Source organism: Stegostoma tigrinum, chromosome 41 (assembly GCF_030684315.1).
Source record: "Stegostoma tigrinum isolate sSteTig4 chromosome 41, sSteTig4.hap1, whole genome shotgun sequence".
Classification (NCBI taxonomy): Eukaryota; Metazoa; Chordata; class Chondrichthyes; order Orectolobiformes; family Stegostomatidae; genus Stegostoma; species Stegostoma tigrinum.
In genome coordinates, this window is record NC_081394.1 from 1608748 (window position 1) to 1630345 (window position 21598).

At 48.2% G+C, this 21598-nt stretch overlaps 1 protein-coding gene across 1 annotated transcript in view; it reads left to right on the forward strand.

Moving 5' to 3' along the window:
* Nucleotides 1–20989, forward strand: part of LOC125448445 (hemicentin-1-like) — a 126498-nt gene extending 105509 nt beyond the window's left edge. Inside the window, exons 17-22 of the mRNA XM_059641275.1 lie at nucleotides 3382–3469; nucleotides 4625–4709; nucleotides 5724–5878; nucleotides 10779–10863; nucleotides 13106–13255; nucleotides 20933–20989. Coding sequence (XP_059497258.1) covers nucleotides 3382–3469; nucleotides 4625–4709; nucleotides 5724–5878; nucleotides 10779–10863; nucleotides 13106–13255; nucleotides 20933–20989 — 620 coding nt within the window. The remainder of the gene's footprint in view (nucleotides 1–3381; nucleotides 3470–4624; nucleotides 4710–5723; nucleotides 5879–10778; nucleotides 10864–13105; nucleotides 13256–20932) is intronic.
* The last annotated feature ends 609 nt before the right edge of the window (nucleotides 20990–21598 follow it).

Below are 21598 nucleotides of genomic sequence, written 5' to 3' on the forward strand. Positions count from 1 at the left end.
ATGTGTACCATGTACTAGATGCACTGCGGAAGTTCACTAAGGCTCCTCAGACAGCACCTTCCAAACCCATGACCACTTCCATCTTGAAGGACAAGGGCAGCAAATACATGGAAACACCACCCCCTGCAAGTTCCCCTCCGAGCCCTTCACCATGTTGACTTGGAAATATATTGCTGTTCCTTCAGTGTTGCTCGGTCAGAATCCTGAATTCCCTCCCTAAGGGGCATTGTAGATCTATCTACAGCACTTGGGCTTCAGCGGTTCAAGAAGGCAGCTCACCCCCAACTTTCTAAAGGGGCAACTATGATGGGGCAATAAATACTGGGCCCAGCCAGTAACACCCAGCTTCCACAGTTGAATTAAAAGCCATCCCCAATGCAAGCAGAATGAAGGGGGCCTGAGGAAATGCTTCATTTGGCGCCATTTCTTTGCTGCTTAAGTGCCCCAAAATGATGGGTGGGAGGTTCTGACGGTTTACTGGTCTGGTCTCCTAAACTGAAGAAGGGTTTCCTCACCTCAGAGTGAGCTCACTGACTGTCCACCAGATTGAATCCTGGAACGTAGGGCTCAGAAGTGACACAGTCAATCAGGCTGATCTTCTCGGGTTACAAACAATAAGGGGTTTTCCCACTGCATTCCAGTGAGTTCTGAAATAACCAAGGGTCAAAACATTGGACAGCAAATTAACATAATAACCAACAATTGAAGAAATGCACTAATGGGTCGAAAAACAGCTAGATCCCTGATCCTGATGGGATGCATCCCAGGATATTCAAGGAAGTAGCCACAGAGACCGTGGATGTACTTGTTGTAATCTTCCAGGAACTCTTCAATTCTGGGAAAGTCCCAGAGGAATGGAAAACTGCTAATACAACACCTTTATTTAAAAAAAGAGGAGACCAACAAAGAACAGGTAACTATTAGTTAGTTAGCTTAACATCTGTCATTAGGAAAATGTTAAGGTTCGTTATCGAGGATGTAGTAGCAGAGCATTTAGAAATGTTCAATACGATTAAGCAGAGTCAGTATGGCTACATGAAGGGGAAATCATGCCTGAGAAACTTACTAGAACTGTTTGTGAAGGTGACTAGCAGCGTAGATAAGGGGGAAGGACTGGATGTAATATATTGAATTTCCGAAGGTGTTTGCCAAGGTACCACACATTAAGCTACTGAATAAGATAAGGGTCCATGGTGTCGGAGGTAGTTTGGTAGCAAGATAGGGACTGGCTAACTCGTAGAAGATGGAGAGTTCGGATAAGGGGGCATTTTCAGGATGGCAATTTTTAACTAATGAAGTGCCACAGAGATCAGTGCTGCGGCCACAATTACTTACAAAATCTAAGAATGACTTGGATAAGGAAGGTAATTGTACTAAAGGTAAGTTTGCAAAGGACATAAAAATAGATGGAAGTGCAAGTGTCACAGAGTCATAGAGCTGTACATAACAGAAACTGATCCATGGATCCAACTTGTCCATCCCGACCAGATATTCTAAGTTAATCTAGTCCCATGTACTTGGCCCAAATCCCTCTAAACCCTTCCTGTTCATACACCCAGCCAAATGCCTTTTAAATATTGTAATTGTACCAGCCTCCACCCATTCCCCTGGCAGCTCATTCCATACACTCACCACCCTCAGTGTGAAAAAGTTGCCCCTCAGGCCCCTTTTAAATCATTCCCCTCTCACCTTAAACCTATGCCCCTCTAGTTTTGGAGTCCCCCTACCCTGGGGAAAAGACCTTGACTATTCACCCTATCCATGTCTCTCATGATTTTATACACCTGTGTAAGGTCACCCCTCAGCCTCCAATGTTTCAGGGAAAATAGCCCCAGCCTATTCAGCCCCTCCCTGTAACTCAAACCTTCCAACCCTGGCAACATCCTTGTAAATCTTTTCTGAACCCTTTCACGTTTAACAACATCTTTCCTCTCACAGGGAGAACAGAATTGGACGTAGTATTCCAAAAGCAGCCTAACCAATGTTCTGTACAGCCATCATATAACATCCAACTCTGATCCTTAATGAAGGCAAGTGTACCAAATGCCTTCTTTAACACCCTGTCCAGCTGTGAATCCACTTTCAAGTAACAATGCATCTACACTCCTTTGTATCTATGTTCAGCAACACTCCCCAGGCCCCACCATTAGTTATAATCATGAGCCTGGTTTGACTTACCAAAATGCAGCACCTCATATTTGTCTAAATTGAACTCCATCTTCCATTCCTCAGCCCATCTGATCAATGTCCTGTTGTACACTGAGATAATCTTCTTCACTGTTCAGTACACTTCCAGTCTGCAGTGGGATAAAAACAGGGTCAGCTGGTTGGCAAAAACCTGGTGGAACGTAATGTGGGAAAATGTGAGGTCATGTACTTTGACAGGAAGAATAGAGAAGCTGAATATTATTTAAATGGAGCAAGACAGCAGTACAGAGGCATTGGAGTCTGCGTCATAAATCACGAAAGGCTTGGTTTCATGTTCACCCAGTGATAGGGAACACAAATGGAATGTTCACTTTTACTTCAAAGCCTTCATCCTGTTCCAGTGTACAGGGCTAAAGGAGGGGGCTGAATGGTTGAGCTGCCTTCTTGTGCCATTGCTGGAGGTCTGTGTGCTGGAGGCAGACTCACAATGCACTCAGGGAGGGAATTCCAGGATTTTAACGGAGTGACACTGAAGGAACAGCTGATATATTTCCAAGTCAGGATGGTGAGTGGCTCAGAAGGGAATGTGAAGAGGGTGGTGTATCTGCTGCCCTTGTCCTTCGAGACAGAAGTGTTTGTGGGTTTGGAAAGTGCTGCCTGAGCACCTTGGTGAGTTTCTGCAGTGCTCCTTGTAGATGGTGCACACTGCTGCGAATGAGCATCGGTGGGGGAGGGAGTGGAAAGTTTGTGGATGTGGTGCCAGTGAAGCAGGGGCTACTTTACCCTGGATGGTTTCAGTGCAATCACGGATTAGGAATAGGGTGTAGTCTTCCCAGTGGCACCTTTACCTTCAACATTGTCCAATCATCAGTGAGCATCTTCACTTCTGGCCTTGTGATGGAGGAAAGGTCTTTGATGAAGCAGCTGAAGATGGTTGGGCTGAGGACACTACCCTGAGGAACTGCTGCAGAGATAGCCAGGAGCTGAGATAACTGACCTGCAATAACCATGACCATCTTCCTGTGTGCTTGGTAGGACTCCAGGCAGCAAGGAGTTTGGTCCGGTATCCACTGATTCCAGCAGCCTTGATACCAAGGACTGCTACTCACACCTCGCCTCTGGAATTCAGCTCTTTTGTCCATGTCTGAATAAGGGCTGTGATGGATTGGGGACCAAAGAGTACAGAATTTTAATTTATGTCAATAATCTTCTAATTAACTTTCTCCGTCACAGAAAGCTCATTTGGACTCATAATTGGAATTTGCATGGCACCGCTGGCCTTCATAATCACAATGGTTTTAGTGATTGTGTGTTACAGAAGGTAAGGACTGTTAGATTACACTCTCAAATATAACACAGCGAAACATGCCAAAAAGCTTCTGTCAAATCTGGGTTAGACATCGTTCAGAGCTCAGTGCACAGTCCCAGTCTCCATATCCTTCAATTAGACCCACACTTGGAGCACTGTGCACAGTTCCAGTCTCCGTATTCCTCAGTTAGACCCACACTTGGAGCACTGTGCACAGTTCCTGTCTCTGTATCCCTCAGATAGACCCACACTCGCAGCACCGTGCACAGTTCCAGTCTCCGTATCCCTCAGTTAGACCCACACTCGGAGCACTGTGCACTGTCTGGTCTTGTAAAATAGATACAAGTTCATTTGAGAAGTTTGATCACCCATTGGCTGAAATGATCCCAGAATTGAGAGGTTCTAACAGTTTAAAGAGAGTGAATGCACTGAGGCTGTTTCCTCCTGGAGAGAGGAAGCTGAGGGGTGAACTGATAGAGGATTTTAAAATTCTGAAAGGGGTTTCAATTGGGGAATGGTAGAGAAGATGGAAGGGGGAGACCAAAACAAGGAGACATTGAAAGAAGATAGTCCCACATAAATCTAGTGGGGAATACAGAAGAAACGTCATCACCCGGACAGTGGGCAATAATTGTGGAATTTGATCCCACAAGGGGCTGGTGGGTGAAGAATGTGGGACTGACTCGCACAGGGAGTAAGAAAGAATGTGGGACTGACTCCCTTCGGGAGGTGGGAAGTGCGGGACTGGCTCCCACAGCGGGTTGTGGGGGCAGGGGGGTGGTTGGGTGGGAATTGAGAGACTCACTCCCACAGGGAATATATGTGGAGAAATGTACAACTCACTTCCACAGAAAGTGGCAGGGAGGAATGTAGGGCCTACTCCAACAGAGAGTAGTCGAGGTGAATCGTGTCGATCTATTGAAGGGTGGAAAGCTGGATAAACACATGGGACAGAGGGAGGTGAAGAGTACGGTGTGAAGAAGATGATGTGCAGTGAAATACCAGTAGCGGGGTGATGTGTTGAATGGTCAGTGCCTGAAGCTTATATTGTGGAGCTGTGTGATGGATGGTAGTATTTGGCTATGCCCCTGATCCCAGGGCTGTGGTATTGACCTCGGGAGCTGTGAACCTTCTTGAAATGTAATTATCTGTGTTCTGTCCTCTCAGGAAACAGAATACGTGTGATTGTAGCAGCCAACAACGCACTGAAGGAACAAACACTGCACACAGTGTGGTCATGAAACATATCCAGGTTTGTGTGGAAACTGCAGGAAATCCAACACAGGGGAGCGCTGAGTCCACTCAGCCCCTCTTGGCGGCTACCCCATTCCACACAATTGCTGCCCTCACATTCAGCAGTTCAGAGGGCAATCCCTCAGCACTGACCCTCCAACACTGCAGCACTACTTCATCACTGACCCTCCTTCAGTGAGGCACTCCCTCAACACTGACCCTCCAACAGTGTGGCATTCCCTCAGTACTGACCCTCCAACAGTGCGTCACTCCCTCAGCACTGCCCCTCTGCCAGTGCGGCGCTCCATCAGCATTGACCCTCCAACAGTACGGCACTTCCTCAACATTGACTCTCCAATAGTGTGGCACCCACTCCTCAGCACTAACCCTCTGACAGTGCGGCACTCCCTTAATACTGACCGTCCAGCAGTGCTGCATTCCTTCAGCACTGAAAGTGATTCAGTGATATTTACAGAGACACAAAGAGGTCGACTTATTAAGGGAGTTATTTTGAGAGAGAGGCTGCTCAGTAGAGAGAGATAGAAAGAGAAAGTGACGTCCAGAGAGAGAGAGAAATACAGAGAAAAACACAATTAAAGGCAGGTTAATGGAGAACCAAAGAGATGGAAAGAAACTTGAATGTAGTTATATGTATTTCTATTACAGAGTGGGAGAGTGGCACAGAGCCAGAGAGAGAATGATACAGAGAGCGATACACAAATAAAGGGAGATAAAGAGACAGTTATAAAGCCAGTTATAAAGACATTTATACAGAGGAGTGAGAGTAGAGTTAGACAAAGAGATACAGAGATAGAGATACCCAGAGAAAGAGAACTAGAGTTACATGAAGAGAGGGAGAGAAGTTGACAGGGAGAGTGAGGGAGATGTGGAAAGAGAGATAAACTGGATAAATTGACCCATACTGTCAGCTGAAGGTGTTTGGTGTTGCATTGCATTGCTGTGACATGTTGAGCAGGGTAAGGCGCTATCTAAATGCAAGACGCTGAGCAGTGATGTCGGCTGTTCCCTGCAGGTGAAGGAGAAGACGGTCTATGAAAATATGGTGATGACCGAGTGCACGGACTCTCAGAGACACTCCGCACCAGACGGATGTGTGGAGTATGCGACCATTAACTTTGCGAGCAGCTCCCAGATGCCGGCGGGGCAGAAGCAAACAGGAGCGGCGTGGTAATGTCTGACAGGGCTGGAGCCTCGCGGTAACCGCGGGATCACGTAGTGCCAGACAATAAGCCCAGCCTGGGCCGAGGGGTTGGTGCTAACTGGGTTGCTTGTCAGGGGGATAGTACTGTCTTGGAGGGCTGAATGGACTCTTTCTGTACTGTAAAGATTTTCCATGGTGGTTGGTACACTGGCCTTTCTCAACAGAGTAACATCAAACAGGGCAGCACAGGATCAACACAGGAAGGATGTTCCCAATGACCTTGGAGGTGGGTGACTCTGGAACAAGGGCGTCACAGTCAAGAGGAGACGGGGTACGACTGAGATGAGGAGAAATGTCTTCACCCGGAGAGTGGGGAATCTCTGGAATTCTCTGCCACAGAAGGTGGTTGAGGACAAAACAATGAAGAAGGAGTTTTAGATCTAGATCTTAGGGATAAAGGGATGAAGGGGAATGGGAGAGAAAGTGGGAACAGGGGACTGAATTGGATCAACAACCATGATCCTATTGAATAGCTTGAACCGCTGAATGGCCTCCACCTGCCCCTATATTCTATGTTCTTACCACAGGAGGAAGGAGGTGATGCTGAACTTGTCCAAGACCATGGCTCAGCCTCGGCTGGAGGGTTATATCCAGTTCTGGGCCCTTGCTCTTCAGGAAGGATGTGAAGCCTTTAGAGAGGATGTGGAAAAGATTCAGTAGAAGAGTCCCAGGGATGAGGGGCTTCAGTGACATGGAGAGATCGGAGAGACTGGGACTATCTTCCTCGGAGAGGAGATATCTCCAAGAGCGAGATTTATCAAGGGATTCAAAACCATGCGGGAATCTGGACAGAGCAGAGAGGGAGCACCTGTACCTATGGAGGGATCGGGGGTGGATAAGGAATCAGATGAATACGGATTGGAGAGAATCAGGAAAAGAGGAGATGGAGACACGAGGAGAGATGGTTCCACAAAGTGAGTGGTTTCGGTTTGGAATGTATTGTCTGAGAGTGTGGGGGAGGCAGGTTCACTCGAGTGGTTCAGGTCTGGAATGTACTGCCCAAGAGTGTTCGGGAGGCAGGGTCACTCAAGGATTCTGAGAGGAAATTGGATCATTATTGGAAGAGGAACAGTGGTCAGTCAGAAAGCTTCAGTCTGGGAAGATAAAGTGTGGAGCTGGATGAACACAGCAGGCCAAGCAGCATCATAGGAGCACAAACACAAGGATCTTATGCTCCTAAGATGCTGCTTGGCCTGCTGTGTTCATCCAGCTCCACACTTTGTTCTCTTGGATTCTCCAGCACTGGCAGTTCCCATTATCTCTCTTCAGTCTGGGAAGAGCCAGGTTGATTCTGCAGAGCGCCAAGACAGAGCTGAGGCCTGGATGGTCTTTGTCTGTCTGGCAGTTAGCCCTGATTCTCAATTCAGCTTCATCCTAAACTGAGACCTCATTCTGTACATCAGCATGAGCTGAGTCCCTCTCTGCACTTGCCTCAGTTTGATTCCAAGCACCTAGTCTTCACCCTCGTGTCAGGGGATTTACTTGTCTGAGCCCACTAATTAATGCCTGTCCCTTGTTGACCCTTCAGGAGGTGGGGGTGGGCTGCAATCATGCACCGCCGCAGTCCATGTGCTTAACCCACAATGTCCTTAGGGAGGGACTTCCAGGATTTTCACACAGAGAAACCGAAGGAACGGGGATATAGAACATAGAACATAGAACATAGAACAGTACAGCACAGAACAGGCCCTTCAGCCCACAATGTTGTGCCGACCATTGATCCTCATGGATGCACCCTCAAATTTCTGTGACCATATGCATGTCCAGCAGTCTCTTAAATGACCCCAATGACCTTGCTTCCACAACTGCTGCTGGCAACGCATTCCATGCTCTCACAACTCTCTGCGTAAAGAACCTGCCTCTGACATCCCCTCTATACTTTCCACCAACCAGCTTAAAACTATGACCCCTCGTGCTAGCCATTTCTGCCCTGGGAAATAGTCTCTGGCTATCGACTCTATCTATGCCTCTCATTATCTTGTATACCTCAATTAGGTCCCCTCTCCTCCTCCTTTTCTCCAATGAAAAGAGACCGAGCTCAGTCAACCTCTCTTCATAAGATAAGCCCTCCAGTCCAGGCAGCATCCTGGTAAACCTCCTCTGAACCCTCTCCAAAGCATCCACATCTTTCCTATAATAGGGCGCCCAGAACTGGACGCAGTATTCCAAGTGCGGTCTAACCAAAGTTTTATAGAGCTGCAACAAGATCTCACGACTCTTAAACTCAATCCCCCTGTTAATGAAAGCCAAAACACCATATGCTTTCTTAACAACCCTGTCCACTTGGGTGGCCATTTTAAGGGATCTATGTATCTGCACACCAAGATCCCTCTGTTCCTCCACTCTGCCAAGAATCCTATCCTTAATCCTGTACTCAGCTTTCAAATTCGACCTTCCAAAATGCATCACCTCGCATTTATCCAGGTTGAACTCCATCTGCCACCTCTCAGCCCATCTCTGCATCCTGTCAATGTCCCGCTGCAGCCTACAACAGCCCTCTACACTGTCAACGACACCTCCGACCTTTGTGTCGTCTGCAAACTTGCTGACCCATCCTTCAATTCCCTCGTCCAAGTCATTAATAAAAATTACAAACAGTAGAGGCCCAAGGACAGAGCCCTGTGGAACCCCACTCACCACTGACTTCCAGGCAGAATATTTTCCTTCTACTACCACTCGCTGTCTTCTGTTGGCCAGCCAATTCTGTATCCAAGCAGCTAAGTTCCCCTGTATCCCATTCCTCCTGACCTTCTGAATGAGCCTTCCATGGGGAACCTTATCAAATGCCTTACTGAAGTCCATATACACCACATCCACAGCTTGACCCTCATCAACCTTACTAGTCACATCCTCAAAAAACTCGATAAGGTTTGTAAGGCATGACCTACCCCTCACAAAGCCGTGTTGACTGTATTAAAAGACTATATTTCCCAAATCAGGATGGGGAGTGTCTCCGAGGAGAGCTTGCTGGGGATTGTGTTCTCACGTATCTGCTTCTAGATGGAAGTGGCCGTGGGTTTGGAAGGTGCTGCCTGAGGAGCCTTGGTGAGTTTCTGCAGTGCATCTTGTAGATGGTACACACTGCTGCCACTGAGCGTGGTTGGTTGAGTGAATGGTTGATGAAGGTGGTGCTTATCAATGAGAAGGTGGGGACCAGAAATCAGGCGGAGGAGATCTGAAAAGAGAAGGAAGTTGGACGTGATATTTTTCAAAAATCTCTCATGGGATGTGGGCTTCACTGACAAGTGCCCCATCCCTAATTACCCCTCATTAAGTATCACATTCAGCCATTTGAGAGGGCAGTTAAACATGAACCATATTGGCCAGGAGTTACGTGCAGCCCAGAACCATTGAGGATGGTAGATTTCCCTCCCTGAGGTGAGACCACAGCTGGTGTATAGTGTACAGTTGTGAAGACAGCAGTGAATAAAGCACGCAGTGCCCTCGGGTTTATTCACAGGGGCACAGAGTACAGGAGCAGGGGGGTGATGGTGAACTTGTTCAAGAGCCTTGTTACTCCTCAGCTAGAGTATTGTGTCCAGTTGTGGGCCCCACATTATCAGGAAGATGGGAACGTGTTAGAGAGACAGAGAGAGAGAGTGTGGAAGGGATTTACAGGAACGGCCCCAGGGATGAGAAGGCTCTGTGCTGAGAATAGGTTGAAGCAGCTGGGGGCGGCTCCCCCTCAGGGAGGAGAAGGCTGAGGGACAGGGAGATTCAATCGGTGGGGGGGGGACTCAAACCTGTGAGCAGGGGCTGGACAGAGTCGATCGGGAGAAGTTGTTCCCGCTGGGAAAAGGGACAAGAATGAGATGGGGGGGGGGAAGCGTAGATTTAAAGTGATGTGCAAACGGAGCGAGGGGGTTGTGAGGGGAAACACCGTGTTCCCCGCTCCCCCCCACCCCACAGTGAGTAGTTAGGGGGTGGAAATGTTTGTGGGGAGGTGGGCAGGTTCAACTGGAGCATCAGGGAGGGGCATTGGATGGGGATTGGGATAGAAATGGGGGGGCAGGGAGATGGGGAGGTGAGGGAGGAGATTGGGGGGGAGATTAGGATAGAAATGGGGGGGAACGGAGCTGGGGGGTGGGGAAAGGAGGAGATGGGCACCCAGGAATGCTGCTCATTTGAAGAGCTGGCAAAGGGATAATGGCTCGACTGGCCTCCTGTCATGTAACACTTCAGTGACTCCAAGCGACATTCCTGAAACAGATGAGTTTAAATGGATCACCATTTCAGTTCAATGAGGGACTTCAATGAACGATCCCTCATTCCCCAACACGGCATTTCAATCAGGGAGTGATTACAGTAATATTAATTAATCTGTTTGAAGCTGATTGAAGGAGGGAGTGGTGATGTTGGTGGTGGGTGGTGTTGGGATACTGAGGGGATGTGGGGTTGGAATTTGTCCCAGACTTCTCAGACCATCACTGGAATGAGAAATCGGGTGAGATTTCCAGTTTGTATTTTCTGACCGGCCAATATCTGCAGAGACTGGGGTAGGCTTAGGGTTATGAATGTCTGTGTGTGTCTGTGTGTGCAAATGTGTTTCTGTGTGTGTGGGAGTCTGTGTCTGTTGATATGTGAGTGTATCTGAGTGTGTGTGAGTATCGCTGAATGTGTGTGGTATGTCTGTGTGTGCGTGTCTTTGAGTGCCTGTGTGCGTGTTTGTGTGTCATTATATGTGTGTCGGTATATGTGTGTTGGCTTGATTGGTTTTGCTCTGTGTGTGTGTGCGTGTGTGTGTGTGTGTGTGTGTGTGTGTGTGTGTGTGTCGGTGGGGGGGAGGTTAGAGGGTAAATAGGAGGAGAGCTGCCCATGATATTTATTGTACTTTCCAGCTCACACTGTGCTTTCTGATATTCACAGGGGGAAAGGGAAGAAAGTTCTAAGAACAAGTTCTGACAACGATCCCATAGTTGTTTACAGCTTGATAAAGAAGGCATCATCTCAGGTATGGCGGCCCTCATCCCCAAGAGACTGGTGGGACCAAGTTCATGGAGGCTGGGTGAGGATACTCGCTGGCTGGGTTCAATCCCGGGGACAGAGATACCCAGAGCACAGACAAGGCAGTAGCTCTGAGAAGCCCCAGATCGTCCTATCAGAATAACAGCGCGAGGTGTCTGCGACAGGCTTGTGATGTGGATCAACAGAAAACACCCGTCACAGTGAGAGAGACATTGGTTCAAATGCCCATCCAACCCTGTGCCACAGTGGCAAATTCGCCATCGCAGAGGGTCAGTGCTGAGGGAGTGCCGCACTGTTGGAGGGTCAGTGCTGAGGGAGTGCCGCACTGTTGGAGGGTCAGTGCTGAGGGAGCGGGCATTGTCAGAGGGTCAGTACTGAGGGGGAGCCGCACTGTCAGAGGTTCAGTGCTTAGGGAGTGCTGCACTGTTGGAGGGTCAGTACCGAGGGAGAGCCGTATTGTCAGAGGGTCAGTGCTGAGGGAGCACTGCGCTCTCCCCTGCTTCCAGCACACACCTCCCACAATAGGGCAAGTTTCTGTTCTGACGGTTACAGGGAACAAGTCTCCTTTTTCAGTCACTCAATCATGTTGACACAATGGAGCCCAATGGCCTGCACTGCAAGGGCACATTTTGAAATGTGCGGGAAAGGTGCAAGCCAATGAGAAATATCAACTTCCTCTCAACGTTCCCTCATTTTCTGTCGCTCTTCCAGATGTAAAACTAACCCCTCCCCCTCAATAGATTCTGGGTCCTGATCATCACCACTTCAAGATTCCTTACCTTTGTAACCCGTGCTAATCCCTACACCCCTCCCTATCTCTGTAACATCCTCCAGTCCCTACACCCCTCCCTATCTCTGTAACCTCTTCCAGCCCCTACACCCCCTCCCTATCTCTGTAACCTGCTCCAGCCCCTGCACCCCCTCCCTATCTCTGTAACCTGCTCCAGCCCCTACACCCCCTCCCTATCTCTGTAACCTCCTCCAGCCCCTACAACCCCTTCCTATCTATGTAACCTGCTCCAGCCCTTACACCCCACCCAGCCTCCGTAATCTCTGCCAGCCCCTACACCCTCCCCATCTCTGTAATCTCCTCTAGCCCGTACATCCCTCCCTATCTCTGTCAACTGCTCCAAACCTACACCCTTCTATATCACTGTAACCTCCCCAGTCCCTGCACCCTCCTTATGTCTATACCCTGTTCTAGCCCCTATACTCCTCCCTGTTTCTGAAACATCCTCCAGCCCTACACCCTCACTATCTTGGTAGTTCTGACCTGCACGGTCCTCCACCATTTCACCCTCAGCCTGCTGCACGTTTGTCATGTTGTATGGCCCTCAGTAAGACGTTTGACAAGGCTTTGTATGGTAGACTGATTAACAAAGTTAGATCACATGAAATACAGGGAGAACTAGCCATTTGTACCCAAAACTGGCTCAAAGTTAAGCGACAGAGGCTTGTTGCTTTTCAGACTGGAGGCCTGTGACCAGTGGTGTGCCATCATGGTTGGTGCTGGGTTCACTGCTTTTTGTTATTTCTATCAATGATTTGGATTGGAATGTAGGGGAGGGGGCATAGTCAGTAAGTGTGCACATGACACCAATATTGGAGGTGTAGTGAACAGCAACGGTTACCTCAGAGTAAAACGAGACCTTGATCAGATGAGGAGTGGCAGTTGGAGTTTAATGGAATTGGAAGTAGAGAGAGATTCAATTATACACAGATATCCAGAAGAGAGAGACAGAGGGAGCGAGAGAAATAGAGTGAAAAGGAAGAGATGAAGAGAGATTTGAAAAATGACAGATATAGAGAGAGAAACAGAGAGAGAAAGCAACAGAGAGACAGTGGTAGAAACCCAGAGCATTAGAAACAGAGTTACACAAATAGGGGGAGATAAAAAGATAGACAGGAAATAGAGAGATAAAGCAATAGAAACAGAGAGATTGAGACAGGACATAAGGCAAGAGATACAGTTGTAGAGACACACAGAGGCAGAGAGAGGTAGAGTGATGTACAGAAAGAGGGAGAGAAGTTGTCAGGGAGAGTGAGGGAGATGTGGAAAGAGAGATGAACTGGATAAACTGATCCATACTGTTAGCCGAAGTTGTCTGGTGTCGGACTGTGTTGCTGCGATATGTTGAGCTAGGCAAGGCACTATATAAATGCATGTTGCTGAGCAGTGATCTCGGCTGACCCTGCTGCTGCTGCCATTGTTGTTATGTTCCCTGCAGGTGAACGAGACGAACGTCTATGAAAATATGGTGATGACCGGGCGCACGGACTCTCAGGCGCACTCCCCGCCAGACGGATGTGTAGAGTATGCAACCATTAACTTTGTGAGCAGCTCCCAGACCCCAGGGGGGCAGAAGCCAAGTGGCTCGGTAATGTCTGACTGAGGGCTGGAACTGCGCGTTAACAGCCAGACCACGTAACCCCAGAGAATAAGCCCACCCTAGGCCGAGGGATTGGTGTTGACTGGGTTGCCCTATCAGGGAGTAAGATGGACATGGTGGGCTGAATGGTGTCCTTTGTACTGTATAGACTTTCCATGGTGGTTGGCACACTGACCTTTCTCAACAGAGTAACATTCAACAGGACAGCACAGGGTCAATACAGGATGGATGTTCCCAATGACCTAGGGGTGTGAGGGGGTGGTCTCTGAAAGTAGGGGGTCACAGTCAAAAGGAGACAGGGTAGGACTGAGATGAGGAGAAATGTCTTCGCCCAGAGAGTGGGGAGCCTCTGGAATTCTCTGCCCCAGACAAAACACTGACAAAGGAGTTAAACCTAGTTCTTACAAAAAAAGCGGGATGGGAGAGAAAGTGGGAACAGGGGACTGAATTGGATCAACAACCATGATCCTATTGAATAGCTTGAACCGCTGAATGTCCACCACCTACTCCTTTAGTCTATGTTTCTACCACAGCAGGAAGGAGGTGATGCTGAGCTTGTCCAAGACACTGGCTCAGCCTTGGCTGGAGGGGTATGTCCAGTTCTGGGCCCTTGCTTTTTAGGAAGGATGTGAAGCATTTAGAGGGGACGTGGAAAATTTTCAGGAGAATGGTCCCAGGGATGAGGGGCTTCAGTGACATGAAGAGATCGGAGATACTGGGAGTGTCCTCCTCCAAGAGGAGAAATCTCCAAGAGGGAGATTTCATTGAGGAGTTCAAAACCATGAGGGAATCTGGACAGAGGAGAGAGTGTGCGCCTGTACCCAAGTGGGGTGGATCAGGAATCAGATGAACATGAATTGGAGAGAATCAGAAAAAGAGGAGATGGAGACACGAGGAGAGACGGTTTCACACAGTGAGTGGTTACGGTCTGGAATTTACTGCCTGTGAGTGTGGGAGAGGCAGGTTCACACAAAGATTCTGAGAGGAAATGGAGGGAATTCCAGCATTTTGACTCAGCAACCCTGAAAAAATTGCAGTATGTTCCCAAGTCAGGATGGTGAATGGCTCAGTGGGGAACCTACAGGGGATGGTGTTCCCATGTACCTGCTGCCATTGTCCTTCCCGATGGAAGTGATTGTGTGTTTGGAATGTGTTGTCTAAGGAGCCTTGGTGAGTTTCTGCAGAGCATCTTGTAGATAGTACACTCTGCTGCTACTGAGCATCGGTGGTGGAGGGAGTGGATGATGAAGGTGCTGCTTATCAATGAGAAGACAGGGTCCAGAAATCAGCCAGAGGAGGTGTGAAAAGAGAAGGAAGTTGGACGTGATAGTTTTTAAAAACCTTACATGGGATGTGGACTTCACTGACAAGACCAACATTTGTTGCCCCATCCCTAATTACCCTTCATTAAGTGTCACATTCAGCTATCTCAAAGGGCAGTTAAATGTCAACCATATTGGTCAGGAGTCATGTGTACCCCAGAACCATTGAGGACGGTAGCTTTTCCTCCCTGAGATGAGACTGCAGCGGGCTTAAGTGTTTGGCTGTGGAGAGAGCAGTGAATAAAGCACACAGTGCCCTCGGCTTTATTTACAGAGGCATGGAGTACAAGACCGGGGGGGGGGGGGGGGGGGAAGATGGTGAACTTGTACAAGTGTTACACCTCAGCTGCAGTATTGTGTCCAGGTGTGTGCCCCACACTATAAGGAAGACGGGAATGCATTGAAGAGAGAGTGTGTGCAGGACGATTTACAAGAATGGTTCTAGGGATGAGAATCCTCTGTGTTGAGGATGTATTGAAGCAGTTGGGGACTGTTCCCCTCAGAGAGGAGAAGGCTGAGTCATAGCGTCAGAGTCATAGATTAATACAGCATGGAAGCAGGCCCTTGGGTCCAAACTAGTCCATGTTAACCATGCTGCCCACTCAGCTAGTTCCAATTGCCCGCATTTGGTCCCTATCCTCTCGAAGCCCTTCTCGTCTATGCTTCCTTCCAAATGATTTTTAAATGTTGCTATTGTACCTGCCTCAACCACTTTCACCTGCAGCCCATTCCATTTCCGCACCACTCTTTCAGTGTGAAGAAGTTGCCCCACAGGTCCTCCTTAAAATTTTCCCCTCTCGCCTTAAACCAATGCCCTCTTGTTTTCAATGCCCCATCCCTGGTAAAAAGGCTATAATACATTCATACAAACAATGCCCATCAGAACTTTTAAACCTCAATAAGGTCACCCGTCATTCTCCTACATTCCAACGAATGAAGTCCTATCCTGGCCAACCTCTCACTAGTCAGACCGACGAGAGCTGGCAACATCCTTGTAAATCTTCTTTGCACACTTCCCAGTTTAACTAAGCTTTTCCTAAAACAGGGTGACTAAAACTGTACACAATACTCCAATTGCAGCCTCACCAACGACTTATGTAACTGTAACATAACATCCCAACTCTAAATCTCAATGCCTCGATCGATGAAGACCGACGTGCTAAATGCCTTCTTCACCACCCTGTCAACCTGTGACGCCACTTTCAACAAACTATCTAGTGGTACTCCTAGGTCCCTGTGTTCCACATCACTTCCCAGCACCTTACCATTTACTGTTTAAGTTGGTTAGACTTTCCAAACTTTCCACACTTATCAGTATTGAATAGCATTTGCCAATCCTCAGCCCACTTCCCATCGGATCAAGATCCCTCTGTAATTTTTGAAAGCCTTCCTCGCTACTAGTGGTACCTCCTAATTTTGTATCATGCGCAAACTTATTAACCATGCCTTGGACATTTGCATCCAGATCATTCATGTAAGTAACAAATAACAAAGGTCCCAGCACTGACCCCTGTGGCACACTACTAGCCACAGGCCTCCAATCTGAGAAACAACCTTCAACCATCACCCTCTGCTTCCTACCATCGAGCCAATTTTGAATCTGATTAGTTAGCTTTCCCTGATCTCATGCAACCTAACTTTCATGACAAGCCTACCAAGTGGGACCTTGTCAAAGACCTTACTAAAGTCCATTGAGATGACGTCCACATTCCTATCCTCATCCGTCCTCTCGGTTACTTCTTCAAAAACTGCAGAAGTGGCACGGTGGCTCAGTGGTTCGCACTGCTGCCTCACAGCACCAGGGACCTGGGTTCAATCCCACCCCGAGGCAACTGTCTGTATAGAGTTTGCACATTCTTCCGGTGTCTGTGTGGGTTTTCTCTGGGTACTCTGGTTTCCTCCCACAGTCCAAAGATGTGCACACTAGGTGGATTGGCCATGCTAAATTGCCCGTAGTGTTTGGTGATGTGTAGCTTATGGGGGTGGGGGTGGGGCTGGGTGGGATGTTTCAAGGGTCGGTGTGGGCTTGACAGGCTGAAGGGCCTGTTTCCACACTGTAGGGATTCCATGAATCTTTGAAAAAACGCTTGAAGATTTGTCAGATATGACTTCCAGTGCAAAAATCCACGCTGGCTATCCCTAATCAGACCTTGGCTGTCCAAATGTTAGTTGAACCTGTCCCTCAGCATCCTCTCCAATAACTTGCCTACTACTCGTCAGGCTCATGAGCCTGTAGTTTCTTGGTTTGTCTTTTGCTACCTTTTTTAAACAACGAACAATATTAGTCATCCTCCAGTCTTTCGGAACTTCCCCAGTGGCTAAAGATGAAGCAAATATTTCTGCAAATTTCTCTGTAAATACTGAGGAGAAATATTCATTAAAATTCTCCCCCATTTCCTGTGGTTCCGCACTTACATGGCCATGCGTATCTTAAGGGGACCTATTCTCTCCATCGCCGCTCTTTTAACATAGCCTTAGAACCTCTTGAGATTATCTTTATCCTTATCTGCCAGATCCAGCTCATACCCTCTTTCTGCTTTTCTGATTTCCCTCTTAAGTGTGCTCCTACACTTTTTATAGTCACCTAGGGATTCACTTGAGCCTGATAGTTTAAACCCAATGTATGCCTTCTTCTTTTTCCTGACCAGACCTTCAATATCCCTCATCTGCCAGCTTTTTCCTTTCCCCTAACAGGGACAACACTGTCCCTGGACTCTTGATATCACATTTTTGAAAGCTTCCCATTTACCAATCATTCCTTTTCCTTCAAACAGACTCACCCAATCGATGGCTGCTAGATCCTGCCTAATAGCCCCCGAATTGGTCCTGCCCCAGTTTAGCACTTTAACCTGTGGACCTGTCCTATCTTTTTCCATAATAACTGTGCTAAAACTAAGAGAGTTATGGTCATTGGACCCAAAGTGCTCTCTGACTGACACTTCAGACACTCGCCTGACCTCATTTCTGAAGAAGAGCTCCAACGTTGAACCCTCCTGAATCGGGCCCTCTACATATTGATTTCGATACTTTCTTGGACACGTTTGACAAATTTCACCCGGACCGGACCTTTTACACTCTGGCTGGCCCAGTCAATACAGGGGACATTAAAATCTCCAACCAATACTACTCTATTACTCCTACAGGTATATGCAATTTCTCTACACATCTGCTCCTCTAGTACCCGCTGGCTATCTGGGAGTCTATAATACATTTAACAACACCTTGACAGCAGGTTTTCTCTGACCAGCTCCACAGTCATGGTGATGTCTCCCAAAATTCCGATGTGATGACTCTCAGCTGAGAGAAGGAGACTTGATTGACATTTTCAAGCCCTTGGGTGGCAGCTGGACAGAATTGAAAGGGAGAAGCTGTTCCCACTGGGAAAAGGAACAAATTCGAGAGAGGGGTGAAGATTTAAAGTGACATACAAATGGAGCGAGGGGTATGTGAGGGTAAACACCATGTTCCCCCTTCAGCGAATAGTTAGGGGGTGGGATATACTGCCTGGAAATGTCGGTTGGGGCGGGAGGCGCAAGTTCAATTGAAGCATTGGAAAGCGGCATTGAGTGGGGATTGGGATAGAAATGAGGGGCAGAGAGATTGGGGGAGAAGGCAGGAGATGGGAACTCTGGAATGCTGCTTATTTGAAGAGCTGACACAGGGACAATGGCTTGACTGGCCTCCTTCTGTGATGTAACACATCAGTGACTTCAAGCAACATTTCTGAAACAGATGGGATTTTACGTGTCACTGTTACGGAGATTAATTCATTCACCAACAAGGCATTTCAAACAGGGACTGATTACAGTAATATTAATCAATTTGTTTGATGCTGAGTGAAGGAAAGACTTCGTGATGCTGAGCGGGGTAAGGAGATTGTGGGGGATGGAATTTGACCTGACGTTTCCCAGGCCACAACCAGAATGAGAGGCTCGGTGAGGTTTCGAGTTCGTACCTTCTGAATGGTTATGAGTGTTATGGAGTGTGTGTGTGTGTGTGTGTGTGGGACTGTGAGTATTTGAACCTGTGAGTCTGTACCTGCGAGTGTGTGTGTGTCTGTCCCTATAGGTTGTCAATTAGTGTGTGTGTGTGTGTTGGGGGGAGACAGGAAGGAGTGCAGCGTGCATTTATCACCCCTTCCAGCTCACACTGTGCTTTCTGATATTCACAGGGGGAAAGGGAAGAAGCCTCTAAGAGAGAATTCTGACAGCGATCTCACAGTTGTTGACAGCTTGGTAAAGAAAGCACCATCTCTGTCCAAGAATTGAAAACCCTCATCCCCAAGTGGCCTGAAGAAGCGGGGAGGTGGAGGCTGGGTCAGGACAGGCACTGCTGGGTTCAATCCCAGTGATAGAGAGACCCAGAGGACAGACACGGCATTAGCTCTGAGAGCCCTCAGACTGTCCCATTGGAATAACAGCGCCAAACACATCCAAAACAGGATAGTGATCCAGTTCAACAGAAAACACTCCGCATAACCAGAGGGACATTGGTTCAAATCCCCAGCCAACCTTATACCACAGTTGCAACTTCACCATCCCAGAGCTTCAGTATCGATTGAGTGCCGCATTGTCGGAGGGTCAATGCTGAGGGAGTGCCACACTGTTGGAGAGTCAGTACCGAGTGAGTGCCACACTGTCCGAGGGTCAGCACTGAGCGAGGTGCTGCACTGTCAGAGGGTCAGTGCAGAGGTAGTGCTGCACTGTCGCAGGGTCAGTGCTGAGGGAGCGCCGCACTGTCGGAGGGTCAGTGCTGAGGGAGCGCCGCACTGTCGGAGGGAATGCTGAGCTGACTGGGGAAGGCCATTCTCCCACTTTGGTGTGCTGCAAGAACACATCCTCCCATGGTGCTGTAAGTTTTGAAATGTGTGGGGAAGGTGCAAGGCTGATGACAATTTACACTTTTGTCTGAACTTTCCCTCATTTCCCGTCATTGTTCCCAGAGTAGAACTCAGCCCTCCCCCACCATAGATTCTGGGTCCTAAATGATCACCAACTCAAGTTTTCTTTTCTCTGCATCCTGTACTATCCCTAACCCATCCCTATCTGTGTAACCTGCTCCAGATCTTACACTCCTCCCCGTCTCTGTAACCTCCTCCAGCCCCAACGCCCCTCCCTATCTCTGTAACTTCTTCAAGCCCCTATCCTCCTCCTTATATCTTTCACCTCCTCCAGCCCCTAGTCCCCTCCCTATCTCTATAAACTATCCCAGTCGCTACACCCCTCCCTTACTGTGGAACCTCCTCCAGCCCCTTCACAGCTCCCTATCTTTGTAACCTCCTCCAGTCCCTACCCTACTGCTTGTCTCCATAAACTCCTCCAGTCCCTAAACACCCTGCTGATCTTTGTAACTCCCTCCAGTTCCTATACCCTTCACAATCTCTGTAACTCCCCGTGGTCCTTACATCCCTCTCTATCTCTATAAACTCTTTCAATCCTTATACCACTCCTATCTCTGTAACTTCCTCTAGTCCCTATTCCCTTCCCTATCTCTGTAACTCACTGCAGTCCTTGTAGCCGCTCCTTATCTTGGTATTTCTGTTGTGCGGGGCTAATGCATCCACTTGGTAACATTTGGTCATGTTTTTCCCTGTGGAATTTTACAGTCCGTGATTTTTCCAGCCACAGATCCAGCTTTGCAACTGATTCCCCAAGTAAATCAGTCAAATCCTTCAATCAGTTTGAGGCTTTATCATGATTTGGAATGCTGACAGGTAGTGAGTGCTGTTGGCTTAAACAGTGAGGTTGCCCAGTCATTATTTTCAGCACTGATCCTGCACAGTGTGGCACTCCCTCAGCACTAACCCTGCGGCAGTGCAGCGCTCCCACAGCACTGAGTCTGCGACAGTGCGGCACTACCTCAGCACTGACCCTCCAACAATGCGGCGTTCCCTCAGTGCTGATCCTCTGACAGTGCGGAACTCCTTCAGCACTGACCCTCTGACAATGCGGTGATTGCTCAGCACTGACCCTGCAACAATGTGGTGCTCCCTCAGCACTGACCCTCCGACAGTGTGGCACTCCCTCAGCACTGACCCTCCGACAGTGCAGCGCTCCCTCAGCACTGACCCTCCGACAGTGTGGCGCTCCCTCAGCAACGACCCTCTGACAGTATGACACTCCCTCAGCACTGACCCTCCAACAGTGCAGCGCTCCCTCAGAACTGACCCTCTGACAGTATGACACTCCTTCAGCACTGACCCTCCGACAGTGTGGCACCCCATCAGCACTGATGCTCTGACATATTGGAATAATGCTTGCTTGCCTGTGTAAAAACAGGACCCGCTCACAGAAGCTTTCAATGCAAATAAGATGTTGACACAGCCTTCTGATTTGTTAAACAGTGTCAGAAAGAGTTTGTGAGAGAGAAACTTCCAGAGACTGCAGACAGAAGGCTGTGATCTCTCCCTCCATTCCTCTGGAGGAAAAACAATACAATCTAAAAATTAAAAGTATTCTAAGACTAGAAAAGACCAGCTGATCAACCACTGAATCGAAGATTGACCGTCACCAATGGACAACAATGTCACCCTTGCTAAAATCTAAAGGACTGTGAGAAAATAACTGTCCAACTTATTGCCCATTCTTTCGATGCTCAGAATTTGGTTTTTTCCGGTCAATGTTATTTTTCCACCTGTTGTAAATGTGTTCAACCGTTTCTTTCTGCCTCTGATAATTATGAACGAGTCTATGCATACCTCAAGCTTTTAAACAATTATAGTTTCATAGAAGTAAATTACAAATCCTTTGTTTTCTCTTGTTAAAGTTACTGGTGTTAGAATGTAGCATGATATTCTGTTTGTGATGAAACCGTGTGAATTCAGATTTTCTGCAGTTGCAGCCAACCAGACAAGTCTCAGTGTGATTCTGGGCAGGTTGTGACAGTTTATGGAACCATGGGGCACAATTGTGATGGTGCATGTTTAGATATTTAGATTCCTTACAGTGTGGAAACAGGCCCTTTGGCCCAACAAGTCCACGTTGCCCCTTGAAGCATCCCACCCAGACCC